At 46.8% G+C, this 25,663-nt stretch overlaps 1 protein-coding gene across 3 annotated transcripts in view; it reads left to right on the top strand.

Moving 5' to 3' along the window:
- The window catches only part of NCK2 (NCK adaptor protein 2), a 73,081-nt gene that overhangs the window by 15,584 nt on the left and 31,834 nt on the right, over window positions 1-25,663 (top strand). The window contains exons 2-3 of one of the 3 annotated variants that reach the window (XM_011231145.3): window positions 11,326-11,423; window positions 19,802-20,043. In XM_011231145.3, coding sequence (XP_011229447.1) covers window positions 19,818-20,043 — 226 coding nt within the window. In that variant the 5' untranslated portion in view covers window positions 11,326-11,423; window positions 19,802-19,817. The remainder of the gene's footprint in view (window positions 1-11,325; window positions 11,424-19,801; window positions 20,044-25,663) is intronic. The other 2 variants (XM_034658923.1, XM_019805066.2) reach the window with 2 other exon arrangements.

The raw sequence follows: 25,663 nt of genomic DNA, 5'->3' as shown, positions 1-25,663 counted from the left end.
AACCTTCCTGGAGGGAGCTGCGCCTGCGCGTCTCTGTTTTTGCATCCATCTTCCTGCAAGAGACCTTCGACTTTGAAGTCCTCCGTTTGAGAACGTTCATGTAGTCACAGTGTAGGTGATGTGCGGAACTTAAAAACTCCATGCCACGACTGATTACAGTGTTTCCCGGCAGTTCTGACTTTTGAGCCTTACAATGAGCTACCCCTCAAGGGAGACTGGTCTTCTACCCAGAAATCTAGCAGAATATAATAAAGAAACAGGAAGCAGGACAGGGCGCCTGGGTGCTAGAACATACCAGAAATAGGAGTGCTGTTAATAATTTCTCTCCGTGCCTTATGTGCTCTACTTTGGAGATTTCAGCACGAGGGATGATGGGTTTCTGCAAAATGGGGCTCAGGGTCAGTGGAGAAATCACACAGCAGAGTCGATATTATTTTGTGTGAAAGGGAAATAATTCATTGTCTTCTAGGGACTTTTTACAGAGCTCTGACGTTTGCCCAGTGGAGCCAATATCTGGGTTACATGTGGAACACAGGAGAGGTGTGAAATACTTACAGCTTTATAAAAGGCAGCATCGCCAAAGTCGGTTCTGGTATCAGTGGTGTCGTACAATGTGTTCGGCTCCAGACCCACCCCCTCTAGCCTCAGGATCCCGGGGTCTTAGGTCTAAGTGTCCTGGTGACCAGGATTGGAGCTCCTAGTGCCGCAAGATCTGGACGGATCGGCTGATGAACCGGATGATTGCACTGTGTCCTTTGTGACTCTAGAGCTGGCGTGAAGGTGTTGTGTCCCGGGGGGGGGTGGGGGGCTGACCCCGTGAGGCCCCGCTCCGTCCTCTCAGGTGTGTGTTTGGTTGCAGTGTGGTTGATGTTTGTGGGGAAGCTTGTCGTTTTGACGGTCTCAGGCATGGAAAACTCAGACTGCTGTAGAGAATACCTGATCACTTGGGGTTTTTCGCTGCAAAAATACAACTAAATAAACCAGAAATGTCTTATTCCCAAATGAGAGCCAGATTCCACGTGGATTACCTAGTGTAGGGTTCTGAACTCTCTCGTGTAGCCCTGGGACCCCTGGGTTTGGCCCATTCCTGACTTACGCCTATAGCACGCCTCCATTTTAGCACAAAACACCAGCCACCTAAGTGTCCTGTCCTCTAAGGAGCTTCTGTCTCTCCCGTCATATCCTGGAACACTTCAGAGATAGTTGGTATGTATGCATGTGTATATATGTATGCATATATGTTGACAGTAAAAGGATGGAAAAATATATACCATGCAAACATTAATCATTATCAAAAGAGAAGCAGGAATGGCTATAGTAATATCAAAGGACACTTCAGAGGACGGAAAATCCCCAGGTACACAGGGTCCTATCCAGGAGCGCATATTACATTCACTCGTCATGTGTCCTAAGGCTCTGACTGTTCCTCAGACTTTCCTGTTTTTAGTGACCTGGACAGTTTTGAGCACTTGTCAGGTGGCCCTCAGTTGGGATTTAGCTGATCTTCATTGTTAGGGTCATGGGTTTTTTGGAGACCATAGGAGTAAAGGGCCATTTTTCATCACAGAATATTCAGGGTATGTACAGTCCCTCTGCCTTACCCACGTGACCTTGGCGTTGAGCAGCTGCCTCCAGAGTGCCTCCTTATGCCCTTCTCATTCTGTCTTCCTTGCAAGGAGGTCTGAGTGCAGCCCACACTTAAGTGAGCAGAGTTAAGCTCCCCCTCCTTGGTGGAGAGAGCAACATAATTTATTTGGAATTCTTCTGGGGACATTTGTCTTTTCTCCCTCATTTATTTACTCAACTGCCCATTCTTTTGTTCTCTTGCCTTTTTATCCTTTTTTTTTTTTTTTTAAGTAATCTCTGCACTGAATGTGGGGCTCGAACTCATGACCCTGAGATCAAGAGTTGCATGCTTTGCCGATTGCTCCCACCAGCTGCCCCCATTTCCTTCTTAAAGCTCATTTCACTACATACATAGGTAAGCCTGAACAATATTGTCGAGTTGGCTGGTCTCAGGCCTTTCCGAAAATGGTACCTTGTAGGATGTCCTTTGATTTTTTCCGCTACTCAGCATGGTTTCTGGGAGGCATCTAAGTGGTTTGGGGAGGCTTGCTTCCGTGTCCCTGCTGTGTGATACAGCATTGTGTGACCGCACACCGCCTTCTCCCTTCTCCCCTTGCTCTCGGGGTTTTTGTTTCTCTTCTCTGTCACAGCAGCGCTGCTGTGAGCATTGCTGGGCAGGTGCCCTGACACACACATGCCTGTTTCTTTGCCACCTGTGACTCGGAGTGAAGGTGCCTCTGCGTGCCGCGTGCCGTGTTGAGCTTCCAGAAAAAGTCCAACAGATCGTCTTCTGTCGTGGTCATTCCATATTCGTCTCTCCAGCCGTCCTAACACCTGTATCATTAGCCTGTTCCGTTTTTATCCAGCTTGGGCCAATAGGCGTCTCCTTTACCGCGCTCTCCAATTAGGAACGTGGTAGAGTGTTTTGGGTGTGTAGTCACCATTTGTGCTGCCCTTCTGTGCAAGGACCATGTCCTTGGCCCGCTTTTCAATCGAGCTGTTGGCCTTTTTCTTCTGGAATTGAAGGGTTTTTACGTCTTCTAAATGCCAGCCTGTGGTCATTATGTGCGGCGCTTACAACGGTTTTTTCCAAGTATATTTCATGAGATTTTAATCTGTGGAAATCGAGAATTCCTACTTGAGAATCCAGACATTCTTTTAATGAGAATTGAGTCTTTTGTTGTGCCAGCAATGGATACCACTAGTTATAAACTTTAATGCTTTCACGTAAAAGGAAACCTTACATTCTTCTAGTTCTGCTGAAAGGACCACATCTGTTTGGTGGTGTTTCAGTGTTCAACTGCCTGTTTCGAAATCAGGGGTCGAAAAGGATAAATACGAAGTTTTCCAGTGCTGGAATTTTATTAACAGTACTTAGAGTATCTTCGCCAGGTGTGTCCTCTGGTCTTGGACTGTGCGTTCTCAGACGTGCTGTGGGCTTGCCTAAACTGGCATCTCTCATGATCTGTTGCTACGCTAAACAGTTGCTAGAAAGAGTTGGAAGATTCACTCTTCATTATTGATCTGCATTTCATGAATATTTATGTCTATTCTATATACTTTCATCCTTTTACTCAAAGTAGCTGAAGAGTATAACATATAAAATTGGAATTGGAATTCTTCTATGGCTTCCATCATGAGTCAAGAGCCCTTATTATGTAGAACATCAATGGCCGTCTCAAGGAGTGCAGTCGTCTTAGATGAAGCATCTTAGATGTGACTCCAACTGCAAACCAGGACACAGGACAGCCTTTCGGTATCTGATACCCACGAGCGGATTCTCCTGGTGGAGGCCGCCAGCAGCGACTGATAAAGACCATCCGTGGGCCGTTCATCCCCTCGCTCCTTCAGATGCTTGCTGGGGACACGCCTCGGCTCAGGCCCGCCTAGGTGCCTGTTTACAAGGGCACAAAGTCCTTGTCCTCAACAAATTATGTTCAGTGGGAGAAAATAGACAATCAATCAATAACGACATGCATGAAGTACTCCTGGGAAGTGCCAGGGAAATCAGAAACCAGCGCGAGGGGATGGAGGGAGCGCGCGGCAGCTGTGTTAGGTAAGGTGGGGCAGGCGGGGCTCAGCAGAGTTGGACTGAATCAGGGAAGGGATGGGGCGAGGGAGGGCACGTTTGGACAGAGGTTTGAGCAAAGCGACGGGAAAGAGAGTCTGCCGATACCGCGGTAACGGCATTGCAGGCAAGAGCTCGCCTGGTCGTTCTGAGGAACAGCAACGTGTGAGGGGCGGGAGGATACGAGCGTGGAGGGAAAGGGCCCAAGGTCAAGTAATGGGAGGCCTTTGTAAAGGCTCTGGATTCTGCGATGACGTGATGGGAAGCTGTAATAGGGATTGGACAAAAGAGTGACACAAATCACTGTCCGTTGTGCATGTCTCAAGTGGGGTTGCGGGGAGGGGTGGACCCAGAGAGACCAGTTAGGAGAAAGTCACACAGTCCAGGCAAGAGGGGCTGCTGGCTTGAGCGGGCAGTAGAGGGGGCGAGGAGTGGTTGGATTGGAGACGTTCTTGGAAGGCGAGCCTGCGGGGTCTGCTGCGTGGGTGGGTGGTGCGGGAGAAGAGGCTGTAGGGTCGCGCTAAGATCTTTGGCTTGATGGGCCACTGGATGAATGGTTGTCATTTATGTCCTTTACTCAGAAGGGAATGCTGTGGGAGACACAGGAGGGTTTTTGTTGTTGTTGACTTGATCAATTTTCTTTTGTTTCTCGTGGGGAGAATGAAGAGTTGTCTTCGGGCCTGTGCAGTTTGAGGACCACATTAGACATTGAGCTGGACGCGTTCGCTAGGTTCAGTAGGCAGTGGGGCGGAACAGTCTGGCATTGAGGGGCAAGAGCAGGGTGAAGACTTACTTTTGGAAGCGACCTGCATCGAGGTGGCGCTCGGAGCCAGGAGGATGGATGGACTCATCCAGGCCACAAGCAGACGGAGTAGGGACTCCCAGACAGCCTGGCTACTGCTGCATGTCTGTGTCAGGACCATAGTAGAAGCCAGCAGGGGCACTGAGTGGGGACAGTCAGGGAGGAAGGAACACAGGGCTGTGTGATCGCCTGGAAACCAAGCGAGGGGCGTGTGCAAGAAAGAGCTGATGGACAGTGTCAGCTGTCAGCGTGCAGGTAAGATGATCTGGACAGGAGGAGAGTTTTCATGACGCAGTGGAGTGGGGACTGACAAGAGGCACAGGTCCTCCAGGGGCAGAGGGGTGGGATCCAGTGCACAGAGGAGGGCGGGCTTGTGGGCGCCCAGATGCCCACCCTAGAAACAAAAGGACAAGTGGCGCGTTCACAGGCACAGGTAGGGGGTTCCTTCTGACTGCTTCCGTTTCTCTCAGTGTCATTCATCACCTGAGACTGCAGAAGGGGCGGGGGACATTCATGGAGGGAGAAGGGAGATCTGAAACAGACCCCTTATAGATGGAGGGAGGGAGTTCACTTAGGACCCGGAGTGAGCTGCCAGGCAGCACCCAGGGCTTGCTTGGGCCAGTGATCAGAAGTATAAAGTGGGACTGGTCAGCAGGCTGTGAGCGCCTCTGTAGCACATTCAGCTGCCCTGGGGGCAGGGGTGGGGTAGGTGCGACCCGTTTCCTAAGTGCCCCCTTGGGACTTTGGGTGACTGTGTCAGAGCCCTGATTTATAGCAGCTGGGGTCTCTTGAGGTGCTCTTGACATATGTTACCAAGGTTTGGCTCACCTAAGTCAAGGGTAAAAATAATCACACTTGCAGTAGCATGAAGTATGTACAGCAGACTGTGGGTGGGATCAGGGAGGCCTGCTTAGTGAGGATGGGACCCAGCCGAGGCTGTAGGAGAGGTGGGCGGTGGGAGAAGGGGATGGGGCTAGTCAGCAGGGAGACACAGTGAGAGGTACATTAGAAACCAGGGAGAGGCGTTTGTTAAGGGCATCGCCTAGCAGGAGGGAAGGCTAGTCAAAGCCAGACAGCAGCAGGCCCGCAGAATGGCTTCTTTCCTTTCTTTAACAATACTGTGACCCAGGAGCTGGGTTAGAGTCAGCACAGGGGAACGCTCGTGTGTAAGATGCACACGAAGTGGGATGTATGTACCAGTGGTTACTGAAAAGTCAGACATACTGATCCTGGGACCAGGGCAGGAGATGTACAGGAGTATCTCGTGATGCCAGAACATAAGGATGTACTCAACACAAACACACACTCTCACACTCACACTCACACACTCACAATGATGGTGGCATATCAAAGGAACACAGGAGCCCACTGAAAGAATTCCTGACAGCCAAAGTTAGAACAATTTGAGCCACAAAATAAGAAATACTGGATTGTAGCCCAGAGTTTAAAATAAATATCTTTAAGTCTCCACTGATACAAATAAATGAATGAATTTTAAGCCAGGGGAAGGGAGACAAGTCTGTGTGGAATAACACCTAACTTCCTTACATACCACCTCTTTGAGGAAGGTGGAGCAGAAGCCCACCCGAGGGTGTCCTCTGCTTAGAGGTGTCCTTCCAGACAGCCCAGTGTGGACAAGAGACAGAATGACACAGAAGCAGGAAGACCTGGCAGACACACCCCAGCCAGGTCAATGTCACCAGACATGAGTCACGTGGACGGTATCTTTCCGTGATCCTATGTGATGGACATGGCACTTTGCCTCTGTGCTGTTCCTCCCATAACCGCTAACACCACTCCCATGAGGAGAAACACACCAGACACATCCCAGCCAAGGGACGTTCTACAAAGATCTGATGAGTATCCCTCAAAACTGGACAGGTCATCAGGATGAGTCAATTCCGAGAAACTGTCACAGCCAAGAGGAGCCTGAGGAGACATGAGGACCGAATGTAATGTGGTCTTCTGGATGGGATTGTGGATTTTAAAAAAGGGTATTAGGTAAAAGCCAAGGACATCCAAATAAAATATGGACGCTGGTTAATAGTGTATCAATGTTGGCTTAATTGTCCCAATGTTCCAGTCTAATGTAGTATGTTAATAGTAGGGGAAACTGAAACCGTTCTAAGAAATAAAATTTATTTCAAAAAATCAGGCACAGATGTTAGAAATTCTCATTTACTTCTGTTTTCTTAAATGATAGGAAAGACACCCTTTTTTTTTTTGAGATTTTATTTTTTTTTACTAGAGAGAGAAGGAGCAGGGTGAGGGGCAGAGGGAGAGGAGGAAGCCGACTCCACTGAGCTGAGAGCCAGATGCAGGTGCTTAACCGACCGAGCCACCCAGGTGCCCCAAGATATCCTTTAAAGAGTCACACATTTGGAATAAGCATCAGTATTTACCTTCACAAAAGCATTTGTAGGCGTATCTGTGGAGTGGTCAGGTCCCTGACCTGGGTGAGGCTCCCCATCCCCTGGGCTGGTACGGAGGGGCTTTCTGTAATGTTTCTTCCCCCATTAAATAGGAAAGCTGAAGACATAGAATACTTAGGAATGTGGGCATAAACCTTGCATATCTGCAGAATAAAATGATTTTGGCAGCTTAATTATATTTGAACATCGAGACCTTGATAGTATGGAATGGTTTAAAAATCACTGTGCTGCTTGTTTCACTCGTGTGTTTCAGAATCAGGCAGAGGATTGTGAATGATAAGGTGGTCAGGAAGAAGGTCAGGTATTGATTGGTGTAGATGAATTCATTAGGAAACCGAGGAAGCTCTTGATACTTACACGTTTACATGTTTATGAAATAGATGCCGAAATTATAACAGTTACAATTACTTTTGTGGGGAAAAAATAGCAAGGCCTAATAAACCCCTAAAAATGGTGATGAGTGGCCAAGTGTCTGCTTTGGGAGAGTGGGTTTGCGTCCTCTGAAAGTATTTCATTCTCCCTTCGCGTGGTAACAGAGGGTCAAATTTTGCCCAAGCGGTCAATGTCCATTTTCATAGATGAGTATTTTTTTTCGTATCAGCTTTATTGATGTATAATTGGCAAATAAAACCGTAAGATATTAAAGCGTGCATCATGGTGATTTACCGTGTATATCGTGAAACGTTCTCCCCACCTGGATGTTAATTAAAACATCCATCCCGTCACATATTTATTTCTTGTTTTGGTGAGAACATTGAAGTTCTCTCAGCAAATTTCAGTTATCCAATATACTGTTATCAACTGTAGTCACTGTGTTTTATAGGAGATGTCAGGCCTTACTCATCTTAGAGTTCAAAAGCTTTTATCCTTTTTTCCAGCCTCTCCCCATTTCTCCCACCTTCGCAGCCACCGGCTGCCACTTCCTGCTCTGTCTGCTCTTCCTCTATCATTTGCTTCTTTGCCGGGGGGTATTTTTCCATTTCTGTCCTTTGTCTCATGACCCCGTTGCTGTGATGTCTTCTGGGTCGGCGTCAGGCAGTGCATGTTGGTTCCAGGTCCAGTGCAGGTGTTTGGAATTCCACGTGTTTTACAGTTAATACTGTGTGATGAAATTGGCTTATTACGTGGACAGTGAGTCTCCAGAATGATGACACTCGGGCCTTGACGTCCATAACCTCCTCTCAGCATGACGAACGTTCAAGACGCTCATGTAGAAACTGAGAATGGGTCAGCAGAGTTAGCAAGCTGGATACTCTCGGGCCTGAGTGGTCAATTATGTCTAAAGATAGTGGAAAAAATAGCACTTCCCAAAGTCCACTGAAGCAACAGAACTCCCAATTCTTCTTCTTCTGGAGAATTTCCGAGGCATAATAAGTCGTATTGAGTTATTAGTCTAGTCTTTGGAATTCCAGTTGTGTCCAGGCATTTCACATAGTAAAATTAGCTACTTGGTGATAAACTTCTGCAAACTCACATTTTAAGGTATTTTTCTTAATATGGTTCAGTTTGGGGGAGTGTCTGATCCTGGTAGTAAGGATAAATTAACAGTGTTCAATTAAAAAGAAAAAAAAATGGGGAAGGGGGTACAGCAGAAAACCCAAGATAAGTTATAAAGTATAAAACTTTCCTTTTCTTGACAATTGCCGTCCACTAACAAATTCTCTTCAGGATCCAGTAGAAAGAAGGTTCACTTAAGAAATTATGCGTACTTCACACCCACTAGGATGGCCGCTACCAACAAAACAAAATAACAAACGTTGGTGAGGATGTGGAGAAATTGGGACCCTTGTGCACTGCTCGTGGGAATGGAAAATGGTTCCAGCTTTATGGAAAACAGGATGAGGGCTCCTCAAAAATTTTAAAATAGAATTACCATGTGATCCAGTCCACTTTGGGGTATGTACCCCAAAGAATTAAAAACCGAGTCTTGGAGAAATATTTGCTCATTCAGGTTCACAGCAGTGTTACTCATGATAATCAAGAGGTGGAAGTAAGCCCGTCTGCCCATGCATGGGTGAACGGATAAACAAAATGTGGTCTGTCCATACAATGGGATACTTTTCAGGCTTAAAAAGGAAGGAAATTCTGACACTTGCAATGACGTAGATGAACCTTGAGGACTTTATGCTGAGTGAAATAAGCCAGGCACAAAAGGACAAACACTGCAGGAGTCACATCCATAGAGACAGAAAGTAGAATGGTGGTTGCTGGGGGGAGGGGATGGGGAGGGGAGGGATGGGAAATTAGCGTGTAATGGGTACCCGGTTTCAATTTTAGAAGACGGAAAATTCTGGAGATGGAGGTTGCACAACAGTGTAAACATACTTCATGGCACTGAACTGTACCGTTAAAATGGTGAATCTTGTGTATTTTACCACAATTTTAAAAAAGAAATCATGTGGCAGAGTGTGTGCTTGAGCCTCCTGCTAATCCGTGCTGTAATCAGTCCTGCTCTGGGTCATGAGGATAAGCCCCGTGGGCAGGGGGAAATACTGGGGTGCGGCACAGCCAGCAGCCCCAGGAATAGAGGCCCGGGAACAGGAGCCCTGGAGCCAGTAGTGGGAAGGGAGCTCGCTTGCAGAGCTCCAGGGGTGGGAAAGGGGCCAGGAGCACCAGGGAGGGATAGGCCGCAAAGGAGGAGCAGAAAAAGCCAGCGACCCCCCATCTTGGGGATTGTTTCACTGGCTGCTTCTCTGGAATAAACCTCAACAAATACTTGAAATTTATGTTTTGAGGGGCACCTGGGTGGCTCAGTCGAGTGTCTGCCTTTGGCTCAAGTCATGATCCCAGAGTCTCAGGAGTGAGACCCAGGTCTGGTTCAGTGGGGGTCTGCTTCTCTCTCTGCCCCTCCCCCCAACTCATACTCTCTCCCCACCAATAAATAAAATCTTTAAAAAAAATTCTTTTTAGAAATAACTTGGCTACAGCTACTTGTCTATAAAACGTATTGTGATAAATACTGTGGACACATGATTCTCTCTAGGCTCACTGCAAGCAGGTATCATTCATATTAGCCACAGTGGGAGCCGGGGTGTACCCAAGGCCCACTGAGACCTCCTGGTAAAACTTCCAGAATGGGATCGATGGTACTATGGCATCTCGATTTTATGACACTACTGTAGAGCACTGGGTCTTATTGTTATTTTAAGTTCTCTCACTCTTTTTAAATGACACTATCATAATCGAGGGCAACATATTTTTGAATCCCTGTCAAGGTTTCATGGAAGTCTAGCGAGCCTTGTCATTTGGAATCGCATGACGTAGGGGGAGCAAGAATGTCTGCCATGTACCCAGCACGGACCAGGTAGTGGGCATGTCCTGTGGATTCTTTCATTTTGTCCTCACAGAAGCCCCCCGACCCTGTCGACAAACACGGCAATGGAGGTCAGAGAGGTCAGGCAACTTCCCCCAACGTCACCTGCCTGGTTGGTGCGAAGACTGGATTTCAAACCCTGGCCTTCCCCAGCTGAGAGTAACAATCACAAAGGAAACCTTCACAGATTCAAAGATGTAGAAACTTTATAGGCCACAGGCTCTGACCATCATCCAATAAAACTAGCAGCAAACAAAAAAAAGACCTTGTCCAGAATAACCCTCCAGGCTCTTGGTGTGTCGGCTGCAGGGAGGTGGCCGTCTGCTCGGGGTGACAGTACTACCGGTGGGCCTGCTCTATGGGGGGACCTGAGCTCTTCAACTTCGTGTTTGGGAATCGGGAAAATTCTCTCGCAGCTGATCTAGTCTGCCTTTACCCCTCCTCCGATGGGATATTAAAAAGCCAGCGAGGCCTTCCCGGATTGCACCCAGAAGACTGGGAGCTCCTTCTCTTTTTCCCTTAGGATTTTCACTTACCAGGTTATCAAAAAGAAATTGAAATTCGGTTCTTATTTCTCAGTATCTACCTTGTCCTTGGGATTTCTTTCTTCAGCCACGCTGCAAAATTCTGCTAGCAGGAAACACTCCCAGGCCGTAGAGGGTAATGGATAGAAAGCTTAGGTAAATCCCCGTCCAGGCCCTTGACAGCCTTGTGGATTTGGACGGGTTATTTAATTATGCCCCGAGATGGTTGTTCATTGAATACATCTGTAGATAACTTCGATCTCAGAAGGTCGCTGTAAGCCGTGGATAAGCGAGCGCGTGCACGGCAGTGTCGTGAGGGGACGAGGTGGATGGCGTTGCTCACGGACGACCGTGCACCCCTCAAGCACTCAGTTGGCACCTCTCCCCCTCTGGAGTGAAGGTGTGGTGAGCCTCGCGCTGTCGTTTATTACATGTAGTGCATTTGTGTGCCTTGGGGCAGTGGTAAGACCTTGACTGTTGTCATGGCTTAATTAACTTACTGCGAGTTGGAACAGCCACTGGATTCCATGTTGTGTCCTACTTAAAGTTGAAGTGTGTTAGCTGTAATTAGTGATCTTGCTTATAAAAAGCCACCAACTGGCCTTTCTGTCCCCCCACAGGATACCGCAGGTTTCTGCCAACTCCCGTCAAATTAGTTGGCGTCTGGCAAGTCTTTGATCTCCAACACAACTTGAAACTTTAATAAGGACGTTTTAAGGTATTTCAGTTGCTTCTGGGACCGTTTCTTTGAGTAGATCTCCTTAATGCACATGTACTGTTTTTAAATATTTGCCAATAGACACCAAGGGACAAAGACATGGTAATACAGGAGGGAAAACATAGAAGGTATTCCCTTTTTGGACCCACCTTAGCATAATTACTCACTGCGTGGGTTTGCTATTGGCTGCTGTAGCCACTCGCCACGACCTCAGTGGCTTAACACATCCTCTTCACGTTTCTGGAGGTCAGAAATCCGATAGCGGGGCTCACTGTAAAATCAGGGTTTCGGCAGGACTGTGTTCCTTCTGGAGGCTCTGGGGGAGAATCTGCTCCTTGCCTTTTCCAGCTTCTAGAGCTGCCCTCTTGCTTGGCTCACAGATCCTTCCTCTGTCTTCAAATAAAGCAGTGCAGCGTCTCCAAATTTCTGACTGTTCGGCCTCCCTCTCCTGCTGGTAAGGGCCTTTGTGATTGCACTGGGCCCACCTGGAGCATCCGGACACTCTCCCTTTCTCAGAACGAGCTGATGAGCACCTTCATTACCCTCCGTGGTGTAATCTAACGCGTCCGCAGGTTTGTAGATACTAGGTTTGGGATAACCTTTGGGGGCCTATCCTTCTTTCTTACCTCATCTGCTCAAAGCCTATATACGTCAGTGAATTTCCATAATAATAGGTTGACTGCATTGAAGGCATGAAATATTACAAAGGAAAAAAAGTCCTTTAGACCCATAGTGAAGTAGGTTGTCTTATTTGAGTACTGCAGACTATATGTTGAAAATCAAGGTGGGGAAGGCAATAATTTTTTTCATGTAGTCTTAACTTCTTCTCCTACATTGTTACTCTCTACACCAGTTATTTGCCCATAGACACATACATTTTGATAGGTCTGTTTCCATGTGCACACATAGGTATTTTTCTGAAATTCCAAGTTAATATTCTAGGGGTAAAAAGTTACACCTTTTTGGTCTGTCTACTTATCTACCTATGTATTTTGACTTAAGTTCGAGAAATCCAATTTCATCCATGTAAGGTTTATACTGCGAATTGGGATTGGCAGTTTTTAAAAACTCTGTAACTCTGGTCTTTTCTACAGTGGGCTAAATTGGTTTGTTGGTAGAAGGGTAAATGAGGCAGATGTGTGTGTGTGTGTGTGTGTGTAAATATATGTGTATATATATGTTTCTTTTAAGATTTATTTTTATTTAGAGAGTGCAGGTGGGGGTAGAGGGAGAGTCTCGAGCCGACTCTGCTGAGGGCGGAGCCCAACGCGGGTCCGTCTCCCAACCTGAGGTCATGACCTGAGCCGAAACCAGGAGTCGGGCCCTCAACCGACTGAGCCAGCCAGACGTCCCATGAGGCAGGTGTATGTTAACCTTGAATCATCAGTCCGCCTTATCCCTGAGCGTCCCATCACACCAGGCGGCTCAGACAGCCACTGTCACACAGTGGGACCTTACAGACATGAAGAGACAAGCAGGCAGTCTCAGGTGGCGCTGGTCAGGAAGTAAGGCAGTAAGTCGTTCACTGAATGACCTCTGGACGGGAGAGGCCGGATGGTGATACCGCCTTAGATGGGAGGGTCAGGGGGCGTGTCTCTGGGGAGGTGCTCCTTGTGCCTCGGCCTGGGATCACAAGACAACGGCCGCCCGGTGCCTTGGAAGAATGTGTGCTGCACAGGAAGTGCGCCCTGAATCCCGACTGGCTGAAGGAAGGCGTCACTAGGGCACAGCCCCAGCTCACCTTTGTCAGGTTTGCTGCAGTGTACAGACGGTTGTAATTATGGCTGTAATTCTCATTCTTTTTTTTTTCTGAAGCGTACTTGACGTAAATGTTATGTTAGTTTCCGGGGTCCAACATAGTGATTCCGCAGTTCTGTACGTTATTCAGTGCTCACCACAACAAATGTCGCCACCATCTCTCACCATAAAACGGTATTAGGGTATTCCTGTGCTGTACCTATCCGTGGCTTGTTTCTTTTATAACCGAAAGCATGTACTTCTTAATCCCCTCGATCTATTTTGTCCCTTCCCGCACTGATCTCTCCCCTCTGAAAACCATCAGTTGTATTCAAGAGTCTGTTGTTTCGTTTTACAGGTTTTGTAGAGTCCACGTGTGCGTGAAGTCACATGGTGGTTGTCTTTCCCTGCCTTATTTCCCTTAGCATAAAACCCTCTAGGCCCAGCCATGTTGTTGCCGATGGCAAGATCTCATTCTTCTTTATGGCGAGAAATAGTCTATTATATGTAAATATATCTTCTGTATCCTGTGACTCCTCTTCTCGAGTCTTTTCTGTGTCGGACAGTGTGCTGAGGGCTTTCTTCTCAAGCTCCCAAGTGAGGTGCTCTTATTACCCTATGTTGTACGAGAGGCAGCTGGGCTAATGTGGCAGAGCGGGGCCCCAGCCCACGTCTGTATGACACGGGACCTCACCCTCTTCACCACTGTGTTTGCATGCTTCTCCTGAGCGTCAGGACTATCTGGTGAGGCCTGGCAAGTACTGTTACTCCCATTTTACAGAATAAGCTGAAGTCCGCGGTGGACCTCCACGTGGTTCAGCTGAGCTTAGACTGCCAGCCCCCTTGACTCATGTCTTCTCTTTGTCATTAGGACCGAGTGGTTCAGCTTGGTGCTGGAGACCTCTCTGGAAACACCTGTGATCATTTTGGGGTGTTGGAGGAACCCGGCCTGTTATGAGTAGTATGTAACCCTGCCATAACCCAGCAAGATGCAGTTAACAGGATTGTTTTTAGAAAGAAAATAGGGTCCTAAAATAGGATCGATGTTATTTTAGGAATTAGTGAAAACTTTTGAGCCAAGAAAGTTTTTATAGCTCTTCTAGACATTTTTTCCCCCCCAAATCTTCTCCCACCTAAATTTTGAAAAAGCGGCTTCGTTTGCTAGGTTCTTTGAGGGTTTCTTTTATCCAGTATGACATGAGGTTCTTGCTAAGCTCTATTCTAAAGCGGCCACATGACATTTAAGATAGGATCTGGCTGTATAAAATCAAATATGTGGCTCTTCTTTCTGTTGGTTAGACCTCCATGATAACTTAATTAGCTGTACTTAACAAAGGCAAAAATGAGATTTTCTGGAACTGCCTAAGCTGGAGTGATAAATGTGCATTATTCTTGGGATTTGACCTCTGTGATTCTTAGACTAAATCAGAATATACTGTCTCTCACTTAACATTCAGTGTACTTTTTCAGACTTTCTTCTGTTAAAGCTTTCCACTATTAGAACATTAAATCTAATTTTATTATGGAATGATCTTTTTTTTTTAAGATTTCATTTATTTATTTGACAGAGACACAGCGAGAGAGGGAACACAAGCAGGAGGAGTGGGAGAGGGAGAAGCAGGCTTCCTGCTGAGCAGGGAGCCCAATACGGGGCTTGATCCCAGAACGCTGGGACCACGCCCTGAGCCAAGGGCAGACGCTTAATGAGTGAGCCATCCAGGCGTCCCTGTTATGGAATAATCTTGATTCAGCTGCATCTCTTTCTAGTCCAGTATGTCCTGCACACTGTAGCAACTGATCCTTCACTGACAGTAACACGGCCCCCTGTTGGGGTGCTGAGCAAAAGGGCTGGAATTTGAACTCTTGGCCAACCTGCAGTTCCCTCCAGACAGGCCTCCAGGTGGCTTTTCCAACCTGTGTTGGCAAAGAGAAGGAAGTGAAACCTCTGCCAGCATGCTGGGCGATGTGTGGGGTGGGGGAAGGGTACTGAACTGAACACTGAAATGGCTTAATTAAAAAAAAAAAAAAAAACAACAGAGGCCATCCAGAGCTGTTGGTGGGAATGCAAACTGGTGCAGCCACTGTGGAAACCAGTATGGAGATTCCTCAAAAAGTTAAAAATAGAACTATCCTATGATCCAGCAATCATACTACTGGGTATTGACCCAAAGAATACAGAAACACTAACTCAGAGGAATACATGCACCCCTAGGTTTACAGCAGTATTATTTACAATAGCCAGCTTATGGAAAGAGCCCAAGTGCCCCATCGACTGATGAATGGATAAGGAAGATGTGGTACATATATACAATGGAGTATTAGTCATCAAAAAGTGAAACCTTGCCATTTGCAATGACATGGCTGGATCTAGAAAGTATACTGCTAAGTGAAATAAGTCAGTCAGAGAAAGACAAGTACCAAATGATTTCACAAAACAAACAAGCAGAGGGGAAAAGAGAGAGGCAAAGCAAGAAACAGACTCTTAACTATAAAGAACAAACTGATGGTTACCAGAGGGAAAGTGGGTGGGCAGATGGGTGAAATAGGTGATGGGGATTAAGGAGTGCATTTGTCATGAGCACTGGGTGTCGTGTGGAAGTGTTGAATCACTGTCTCAGACACCTGAAACTAATATTACACTGTATGTTAACTGGAATTAAAAACTTAAAAAAAAAAAAGATATCCAGAGATACATCTTCTGTTCGCTTTCTATTTTAAATGACTTTCTGAAGTCATTTATTTTTAATTCTTTTGCTTAGTAGTGTGTTCCTACCCTCTGGTTCTTGCTCACACCTTTCTGGCCTGGAGAGCCCCGCTCTGACTCCACTGCACCCCCCCAGTCCTACCCATCTTCTAAGACTGAAATCATCCTCCTTTCCCTTTTCCCCACATCTTGGTTTCCTGCCATATACGTGGTTCAGCATCACCACCTTCCATCCCCCTGCTTTTACTCCCTTCTCGGCTTCTTTCCACTGGGACTGCTGTTGATTGGCTGATATTCAGAAGCGCTGGAGTAAGGCGTTTATTGATTGGTGGACTCTATGTCCATTGGGGTGAGGTGGTTGTTGATTGGTGGACTCCATCGGGGTGAGGTGGTTGTTGATTGGCTAGCCCTCTAATGCACAGGAACAAAGCACCTGTTGATTGGTGGATTTCACTGGAGTCAGGCAGTTATTGATTGGCTGGCCTCGTGAAGTTTTTATATTGATGGGAAGATGTCATAAGTCAGTTAGAATAGGTTTGAAATCCATTGCTGTCATTTCCTAGGTGTGAGGGAACTTTTTATTTTCACCTGGCCTGGAATCCTAGATTTCCTGGGCTGACATAAGCCCATCAAACTGCAGATCACCCATTAGACCCTCACCAAGCCACCCCGCCAGAAGGGGGCACCTGAGCACAGATTTGGGAGTCAACAGGCCTGGGCTCAGATCCTGTCATTCAGCATGTCACTTAATCTCTGTGATCCTCAGTCTCCTAAAATATAACACCTGCCTGAAAGGTGAATGTTCTGGAGATGAAGCGAGTTGACATGTGTTGGGTACCCATCACACACTCAAAATTCCCATGATCGTCCACAGGTCTAATGACCCAAAGAAGGCGTCCTGAGGTGGCATTTTGTGACTTAGTCCCCGCTTACTTGGTTTTCCCCTTCTGAGGCCTATCAGAAAGATGAACTGTAAAAATCTGATGCTCAGACATCACTCCTCAAGATTCTGATATGATTGGTGTGGGGTAGAGCCCAGGCCCCTACGTGTTTCAGCTCCCAGAGATGTTCATGCACACTGAAACATACCCTGCCTGGCTAGCTCCTTACCTACCTGCTGTGCATGCAGTTACATCCTGCAGGAAAGTCACAGATAGCTCTTATTGGTCTTATGTGATGGGCTGGTCTTGTTAAAAACTCTCTTGAAAACTGTGTAATTAAGAAACAAACCTGGTATTCAAATGGGATATTCTCTGAACTCCCATCCTATTACTGCTCTCGTTATTATTTAAAAAAAAAGAAGAAAAACTGCTTTTAGGACTTTGAAAAGTTTAACCCTGACAGAAAGGTCAGGAGAGAGAGAGATAACATAGTATGGACTCGAGATTTCCCAAAAGTAGGTAACAAAACGGTTTCCAGTTTGGAAATGAGCGTTGTGTCAACTCTGTCCTCTTGGATGTTGCTTACATTATGCATAAGATTTATTAAATATTTCCTCCTTCCCGAAAGGTTTGTTATCTCTAAATTGGGAAGTTAATTCAAGAAACAGGAGAACATGTATTATTTATAAGTCTCTTTAGCATCTAGTAGAAAGTGTCATGTTATTTAAAAGAGGTATTTGTGCGTCCACGGACTCAACACGCATTGGTTCCCTCTGTAATCCTGAAGTCATCCCTAGAAAGTAATGAGAAATTGTCTCTGTCAGAGGGAAGAGGGTTTTCGTCAAGAGTCTTTCCATTATCCCTTCCTTCCAAGTTTTAAGGAAACTTGGTCATTTGAAGGATTGAATATCAAATTTTTCTGCTGGAAAAAATACTGGGCCATTTTGTACCTAAAAGGTATGGAGCTGCTGACATAGTTGATAACTGTATTCATTTTAGTCATTCAGCTGTGCCTTTGCTATATATTACTCCAGAACTGACTTAACTAGAAGTATAATATACCATATTTATTTCTTGTTTTAATAAACTTTATATTTTGGGATGATTTTATATATGGTTCACTCTTGGTTTTGCATATTTTATGGGCCTCAGCAAATGTGTAATGATGTGTATCCACTATTAAAGTATCATACAGAGCAGTTTCACTACTTTATTTTTTTATTTTTTTAATGATTTTTTTATTATATTATGTTAGTCACCATACAGCACATTCCCGGATTCCGATGTAAAGTTCGATGCTTCATTAGTTGTGTATAACACCCAGTGCACCATGCAATACGTGCCCTCCTTACTACCCATCACCGGTCTATCCCAATCCCCCACCCCCCTCCCCTCTGAGGCCCTCAGTTTGTTTCTCATAGTCCATAGCCTCTCATGTTTCATTTCTTTAAAAATCTCACACTCCACCTGTTCATCCCACCCTCATCCCTCACCCCTGGCAACCACTGATCTTTTTACTGTCTCCATTGCTTTGGTTTTTCCAGAACGTCGTGTAGTTGGCATTTTTAAAGAGAAAAATATTCATGACATTTGTTAAAGAAGGGTAAGGTAGACTTTACTGAGAGGCATTACTATAAGCAAGTTGCATTTGGACTCAATACTAAATATAAGAAGTAAAAATGGGAGTTCATAGGCAGAGAGTAAGGTAGGCCATAGATGAATGGATGGTTACTGAGAGGAAACATCGGGGTAGAGGAGGGATTCTGACTAAACTGACCTCACAGGATTCTTCTTGAAGGCAGGCCAGGCTATCAGGCATCACCTGAGTAAGAGTGGAGGATTCTGGCTGAACCAGCTTAGCAGGATTCATGGTAAAATTGGGATATGCAGAGACAAACGTGGAAGTACAGGCCTAGTCTGGGAAGAGGATTCAGAGGAGCCTGACTAAAGTTTGGTCAAGGAGAGGGTCTTGTGAGAATGAGTCAGTAGGTGGCCTTTGCAGAGTGGCTTCTTTACTTAGCAATGCCTTTTCGTGGCTTGATAGCTCATTTCTTTTTATCACAGAGTAATATTCCATTACTTGCATGTACCACAGTTTCTCCATTCACCTCCTGAAGGACATCTTGATAACTTCCAAATTTTGCCAATTATGAGTGAAGCTGCTATAAACACCCATGTGCAGGTTTCAGGAGTAATTTTATTTTATTATTTTATCTTATTTTGTTCAAGATTTTATTTGAGAGAGAGAATGAGTGGGGGAGGGGCAAAGGCAGAGGGAGAAGCAGACTCCCCACTGAGCAGGGAGCCTGATGCAGGACTCTATCCTAAGACCCTAGATCATGACCTGAGCCGAAGGCAGACCTTTAACTGACTGAGCCACCCAGGCGCCCCTCAAGAGTAATTTTATATGTATAGAAAATTTGCAAAGATAGTACAGAACATTCCCATATACCTTTTCCTCAGTTTACCATCTAGTGTTAACCTCTCCCACAACCATGGTGCATTTGTCAAAACTAAGGGATGAACATTGGTCTGTGTTACTATTAACTAGACCTTATTCAGATTTCACCATTGTTTCCACTAATTTCCTTTTCCTGTTTCAGGAGCCCATCCCAGATACCCCATTTATTTTAGTTTTAACTTATAAGAGCAGTTTGGGTGTGTGTGTACATTAAATGCATTCATAAAACTCAGCGTATCGTGAGACAGTGGATATAAACATAGCAGCTACAAGGCGCTGCTGTTACTTAATCAAGTGAACACATGTAATTATGACATTGTTACTTAGAATTTTTGGAAAGTTTGTGCTCGGTTTTGGCACAGCAGGCAGATTTCCCAGTGTACAAAATGAAGATTTGTTTTATGAGGTTGCCGTTTCTAAACAAAATACTAAAGCTTGTTGAAAGAAGGTCATCTTAAGGTTATTTCAAGACCCAGGAGGAAACCGGTTGCCAAGTTGTAATAAAAGCTGTGAATGCATAATTTTTCAAGTTGATACGCAGGCTGAAGTGTTTGGTTGGTTCTCTAATGAGCATCTCCAAATGTTTTGCTGGCAGAAGGACTCCATGAAAGATGACAGAGGAGGTTATTGTGATAGCAAAGTGGGACTACACTGCCCAACAGGACCAGGAGCTGGACATCAAGAAAAACGAGCGCCTGTGGCTACTGGATGACTCCAAGACATGGTGGCGGGTGAGGAACGCGGCCAACAGGACGGGCTACGTGCCGTCCAACTACGTGGAGAGGAAGAACAGCCTGAAGAAGGGCTCCCTCGTGAAGAACCTGAAGGACACGCTAGGTGAGTGTGCCAGTGCGGTAGGACCCGGATTAGAGCTGAACTACTTCCTGTTAGAGAAGGCAGGCAGCCTTGTGTTTCGGGAGGGGGGAGTGTTCGTCTTTTTAGTTCATGTGTGTGTGTGTGCGTGTGTGTGTGTTTAAAAAGGTCTGTTTTAAAGTTGACATCTTCCTAGTTGTCTTTTTTTTAAATCTCTGAAAATGAAGCCATCATGGTGGAGAAATTCCGTGTGTGTCATTTCCCGGAGATTTTAGTCTGGAGTCTTATGTAAGTTGACACTCCTGCGTGTTGGGGGCCCCTGCACATGACTCTGTCTCCTGGCCTCATTTTCTGGAGGTTCTTGACGTGGAATTACCACCTCCAAAAATGTCAGCCACTCCGCCCATGTCACCCCATCAAGTCTTCTGTGTCTTACACAACTCTGTCCACGAGGCCTTCCTGCATAGAGTGGGAAGGAGCGAAAAGTACTTCAAACTGGGTGGATTTTTTCCCATTCTCAGATGGATGACGTCCATACCACAGTCCCGGCCCGTGTTGGCTCAGGTGGCCGTGGGCACGCACCAGTGTGATGCCAGAGGCCGGCAGTGGTCACTCATGTGGGGACTGTTGGGAGCTCAACCCAGTTGGTTCGTCACCCCGTTTTCTTCCCACGCACCCTGTATCCTGACATGAGACAGGCCCCTTTGAATCACCTAAAGTGAATGGTGTCCCCTTGCCTCAGTGTGCATACCTGACGTACTTACAGTAGTGAGTGCTTCAGATGGTGTGGGGAGGTAACTGTGAGGGCCTCCCCGAAGACTGATGAGCTGAGCTGCCGTTTACAAAAGTCAGTGCTGCCTCCTTATGAGAGTCTAATGCGGGTCATTCCTGAGGCTGCTGGTTATCGCTTAGGAGTTTGCTATGAAATAAGTCAATATAACCACCTGTGCTACATTTACTTGACTTTTCCCTTTTTATTTTTAACACGAGGATGTGTTTCATGTGGGGTGGGAAGGGAGCAGGTGGGAAAACTGGAAAGAAAATTATACACCGAATGTAGTGGGTGTTGTGAAATGTTCGTCTTAAATTTCATGCAATCTTGAAGAGTCTCCTAAGTCTCTCTTCAGATCCACTTGAAGACTTCGTTTATTGGGTAGTGTTTTGTGGTAGGGCTTACGTTATTTGTGTGATGTGGAAAGAGAAATGAGACACAGGCCTCAGTATGAATCACACCAGCCATCGCAGGTTCTGAGGCTGATGTAGAAATTTCATTTTGCATGAGCAGTCTGATTCTTTTTCCACTAACTTGATGCCCCTGTAATTTTTTTCCCCAAGTCAGTTGAAAGAAACATGTTGTCCTTTACCTATAACTCTTGATTAACTATGGCAGAAATGAAGTTAGCATGAACAGATAAGTACCTGAGCTTAATATGATTTAGTTTTTCCAATTTCAGCCTCTCGCCCACCAAAGTACCTTCTTTCGGAGATGCTAAACATCCTTGACTTGTTTTGTTTTCTTTCTTATCCATTTTTTAAAATGTATTCTTGATATCGTAGTTAATTAAGATGAGATGCTGAGAAATTGAGTGAGATGATCAGAAAGGAAATAAGACAAAGCGAGCACTCTGAACTATCTAGAAATTCCCTGGAATACCTTGTCATTTTTTTTTTCTTCACTTTGTAAAAGGAGAAAAGACAAAGCCTCAAATTGAGACCATTAACCAGATGTCTCACTCCGTGTCTACTTTTTCTGGAGCTGTGATCTGTTTGTTGTGCTGGGGACTGTGGGCCTCCCGGCATAGAGGAGCCTCAGTCCACCGGCCCTTCCTGGTGCTGGGTGCTGGGGGTACTGTGGGCTCTCAGCATAGAGGAGCCTCACTCCACCATCCCCTCCTGGTGCTGGGTACTGGGTGCTGGCGTACTGTGGGCTCTCAGCATAGAGGAGCCTCACTCCACCGGCCCTTCCTTGTGCTGGGTACTGGGTGCTGGGGAACGGTGGGCCTCCCGGCATAGAGGAGCCTCACTCTACCGGCCCTTCCTGGTGCTGGGTACTGGGCGCTGGGGGTACTGTGGCCTCCCGGCATAGAGGAGCCTCACTCCACCGGCCCTTCCTCGTGCCGGGTGCTGGGGGTACTGTGGGCTCTCAGCATAGAGGAGCCTCACCCCACCACCCCCTCCTGGTGCTGGGTACTGGGTGCTGGGGGTACTGTGGGCTCTCAGCATAGAGGAGCCTCACTCCACCGGCCCTTCCTTGTGCTGGGTACTGGGTGCTGGGGAACGGTTGGCCTCCCGGCATAGAGGAGCCTCACTCCACCGGCCCTTCCTGGTGCTGGGTGCTGGGGGTACTGTGGGCTCTCAGCATAGAGGAGCCTCACCCCACCACCCCCTCCTGGTGCTGGGTACTGGGGGTACTGTGGGCTCTCAGCATAGAGGAGCCTCACCCCACCACCCCCTCCTGGTGCTGGGTACTGGGTGCTGGGGGTACTGTGGGCTCTCAGCATAGAGGAGCCTCACCCCACCACCCCCTCCTGGTGCTGGATACTGGGTGCAGGGGGTACTGTGGGCTCTCAGCATAGAGGAGCCTCACCCCACCACCCCCTCCTGGTGCTGGGTCCTGGGTGCTGGGGGTACTGTGGGCTCTCAGCATAGAGGAGCCTCACCCCACCACCCCCTCCTGGTGCTGGGTACTGGGGGTACTGTGGGCTCTCAGCATAGAGGAGCCTCACCCCACCACCCCCTCCTGGTGCTGGGTGCTGGGGGTACTGTGGGCTCTCAGCATAGAGGAGCCTCACCCCACCACCCCCTCCTGGTGCTGGGTGCTGGGGGTACTGTGGGCTCTCAGCATAGAGGAGCCTCACCCCACCACCCCCTCCTGGTACTGGGTGCTGGGGGTACTGTGGGCTCTCAGCATAGAGGAGCCTCACCCCACCACCCCCTCCTGGTGCTGGGTACTGGGCCACCACCCCGCCCCCGACAGATGGCCACCCAGCTCTGCCAGAACACTTCTGCCTCGACAGTCAGCCAGTTCCATTTTTGGAGAACACAGATTGCTCGAAAGCTCTCCCTTAAATAGAATCAGAGTTTGCTTTTCTTTAACTTGTTCCCCTTGGCTCTTGGGAGCTGCCTGAGTGGGGAGTGCCCCCCTCTGGAAGATGCCAGCTCCCCACCAGGCCTCGTCGTTCAGGTGCACAGCTGCTTGGGCACATTTGTGCTAAGCATTACATGTTGTAAAAACACAGATAAAATTATATTTATATTTTCAACATCTGTATCTGTGGAGAAATGCCCCCCCCCCCGCCGTTTTCCTGTATCTTTTAATATTGTATTCACTGTGCTGCCCGGAAGCCTTGCTTTGTTGCACCAAGAGAGACCTTGGTATTCCAGGGTGAGTTTTCCATTGCCCTCTTGCACAGTACCGAGGGGAAGGGAGGCCCCCCGACAAGAAATCCCCACAGTGGAGTGACTTCTTAATCCCCCACAGCCGCACCTGACACGGCATCATTGGCAACAAGGAAGGTGAGAAAACCTTCTGTGGCCCGTCCTGCCTCCCACTCGTCCCTGTGGCTAGAAAGGTTGGAGCCAAGTGTTTATGGCTCCCTGCTTCAAGTATTGTCACCAGCATGCTGTCACGATTACAGCGTGATTTTAGTTGATGCAGCCGGCAGAAATTCTCTCTAGTGCATATGAGAAGGAGTGAAAATTATGTTAGTAACTACACAGCATTGTGTCGACCTTCCAGCAGCCACACGTGGTAGTCATCCACCTTTGTGATTTTTACACTATGGAAGTCCACCTGATTCCTCAATCCAGAGTAAGGTTTCCCTGGCAGGTGCCCGGTTTGGGATAAAATCGCACCAGACTCCCCAGCAAAGTGTTATAAATGTGTTTATGTCTCTGTTGCAGAGAACTGGAACTCTGTGGAGCTCCCTCCTGCTTTCTCATATTCAGTTGCTCTGTTGAGATCAGTGGAAAATTCAATTTAATCACATGCAATACTTTGTTAGAGTAACTTCTAGAAAGCAGTACCTTTGACAAAAAGATCTCTGTTGGGAAAGGATTAACATTCCTTCTTTTCCTTTAATAATTTATAATCGAATAAAACAATATGGGCTCTTATTTGCACATGAGCAAAACATTTATAAACTGGATCTCCTCTCATATTCAACTTATGATCATGAATAGTCAAAGAGAACTTTTCCGCAGATAACAAGGGGCAATTGTTAAGAACCCGTTCTGCTGGCAGAGCCCAGTTGATATTTTGAAGGGCTCAAACCGTACAGCTCTTTGCTCCATGGTGAGAAGTGTTCCTGGTCTACAGTCTGGCCTTGACATTGCAGCCTCGCTCGTTAAATCACATGGGTTAGGTGTTTTAAAGCGCCGTGCTACATCTTTTGAGATGGGGAAGCTGCTTCCAGGGAGGTATTTTTCAAAGATTTTCCCTCAGACTACTGAAGAACGGGTTTTTGTTGTAATTTCGTGACGGCAGCTGGGACCCAGCAAAGCCCCAAGGTTAACTCTGTTCTCAGTGGTTCACTTAAGTACACACGCTGGCTTGGGTTACCCAAAACGATACGGTTCCATTTAGAAGCTATCGGCAACCTCCTCGGAGGGTTTGTTCCAAGGCACATGTGTCTGTCGCTGACTACCTCCCTGGGTGTCTGGAGCCAGAAGTGACCCACCCCCCACAGTTGTTCCTTTAGCATTTGTCCCAGTGTGACCATACCTAAGGCCAGTTAGCAACCTGCCAGTGATTAGCACCAGGACTCCCACCTCTGATTCCAAGCCAGACCTGGGAGTAACTAACTGTAAAATAGCCCTTGTACCCTTTTGAGCGAATGCTTTCAGACAGGGAGGGGGTGGTTCCTGTGGGTGAAATTCACAGCTCTTAGAGGCAGAGCCATGCTGGGATTGACTTTGGGTGGCTAAGTGACTTCCCCAGGAACACGCTATTACTAGTACCAGTGTGGGATGGAGATGGGATTTCATCTCAAACTTGTATCCAAATCCAAGTTGAATACCCAGATTTAGTGGGTAGGCATTTGATAGAATTCCGTTGCAGAGACAGGCAGTTAGACTATTAGAGGAGATTTTATTGATACCCAGTCCTTTATTTTATTTTATTTTATTTTATTTTATTTTATTTTATTTTATTATTTTATTTATTTTTTAAGATTTTATTTTTATTCATTTATTTGACAGCGAGAGAGACAGCCAGCGATAGAGGGAACACCAGCAGGAGTGGGAGAGGAAGAAGCAGGCTTCCAGCAGAGCAGGGAGCCCAACGCGGGGCTCAATCCCAGGACCCTGGGATCACACCCCGAGCCGAAGGCAGACGCTTAACGACTGAGCCACCCAGGCGCCCCAGTCCTTTAGTTTAGAGACAAAAAACTTACTAGCAAAACTTGAACGGGCTCAGAGAATTGGGCAATAATAATGTACTGATGTTAACTTCCTGATTTGATGGTTGTATTGCCATTGTGAAGGAGACTGTCCTTATTTGTAGAAATACACACTGAGCATTTAGGTTTGTTGGAACATCATGTAGACAGGGGAGTGGCTCTCAGATGGCTCAGAGAAAATAATATTTTTGCGCCATTGTTCTAACTTCACATTAAAATGAATGGATAGACATGAGTGGTTTAGG

Source organism: Ailuropoda melanoleuca, chromosome 4 (genome assembly GCF_002007445.2).
Source record: "Ailuropoda melanoleuca isolate Jingjing chromosome 4, ASM200744v2, whole genome shotgun sequence".
In the NCBI taxonomy this organism is placed as follows: domain Eukaryota; kingdom Metazoa; phylum Chordata; class Mammalia; order Carnivora; family Ursidae; genus Ailuropoda; species Ailuropoda melanoleuca.
Note: the sequence above shows the minus strand (reverse complement) of the source record. Positions and strands in the feature narration are given on the sequence as shown.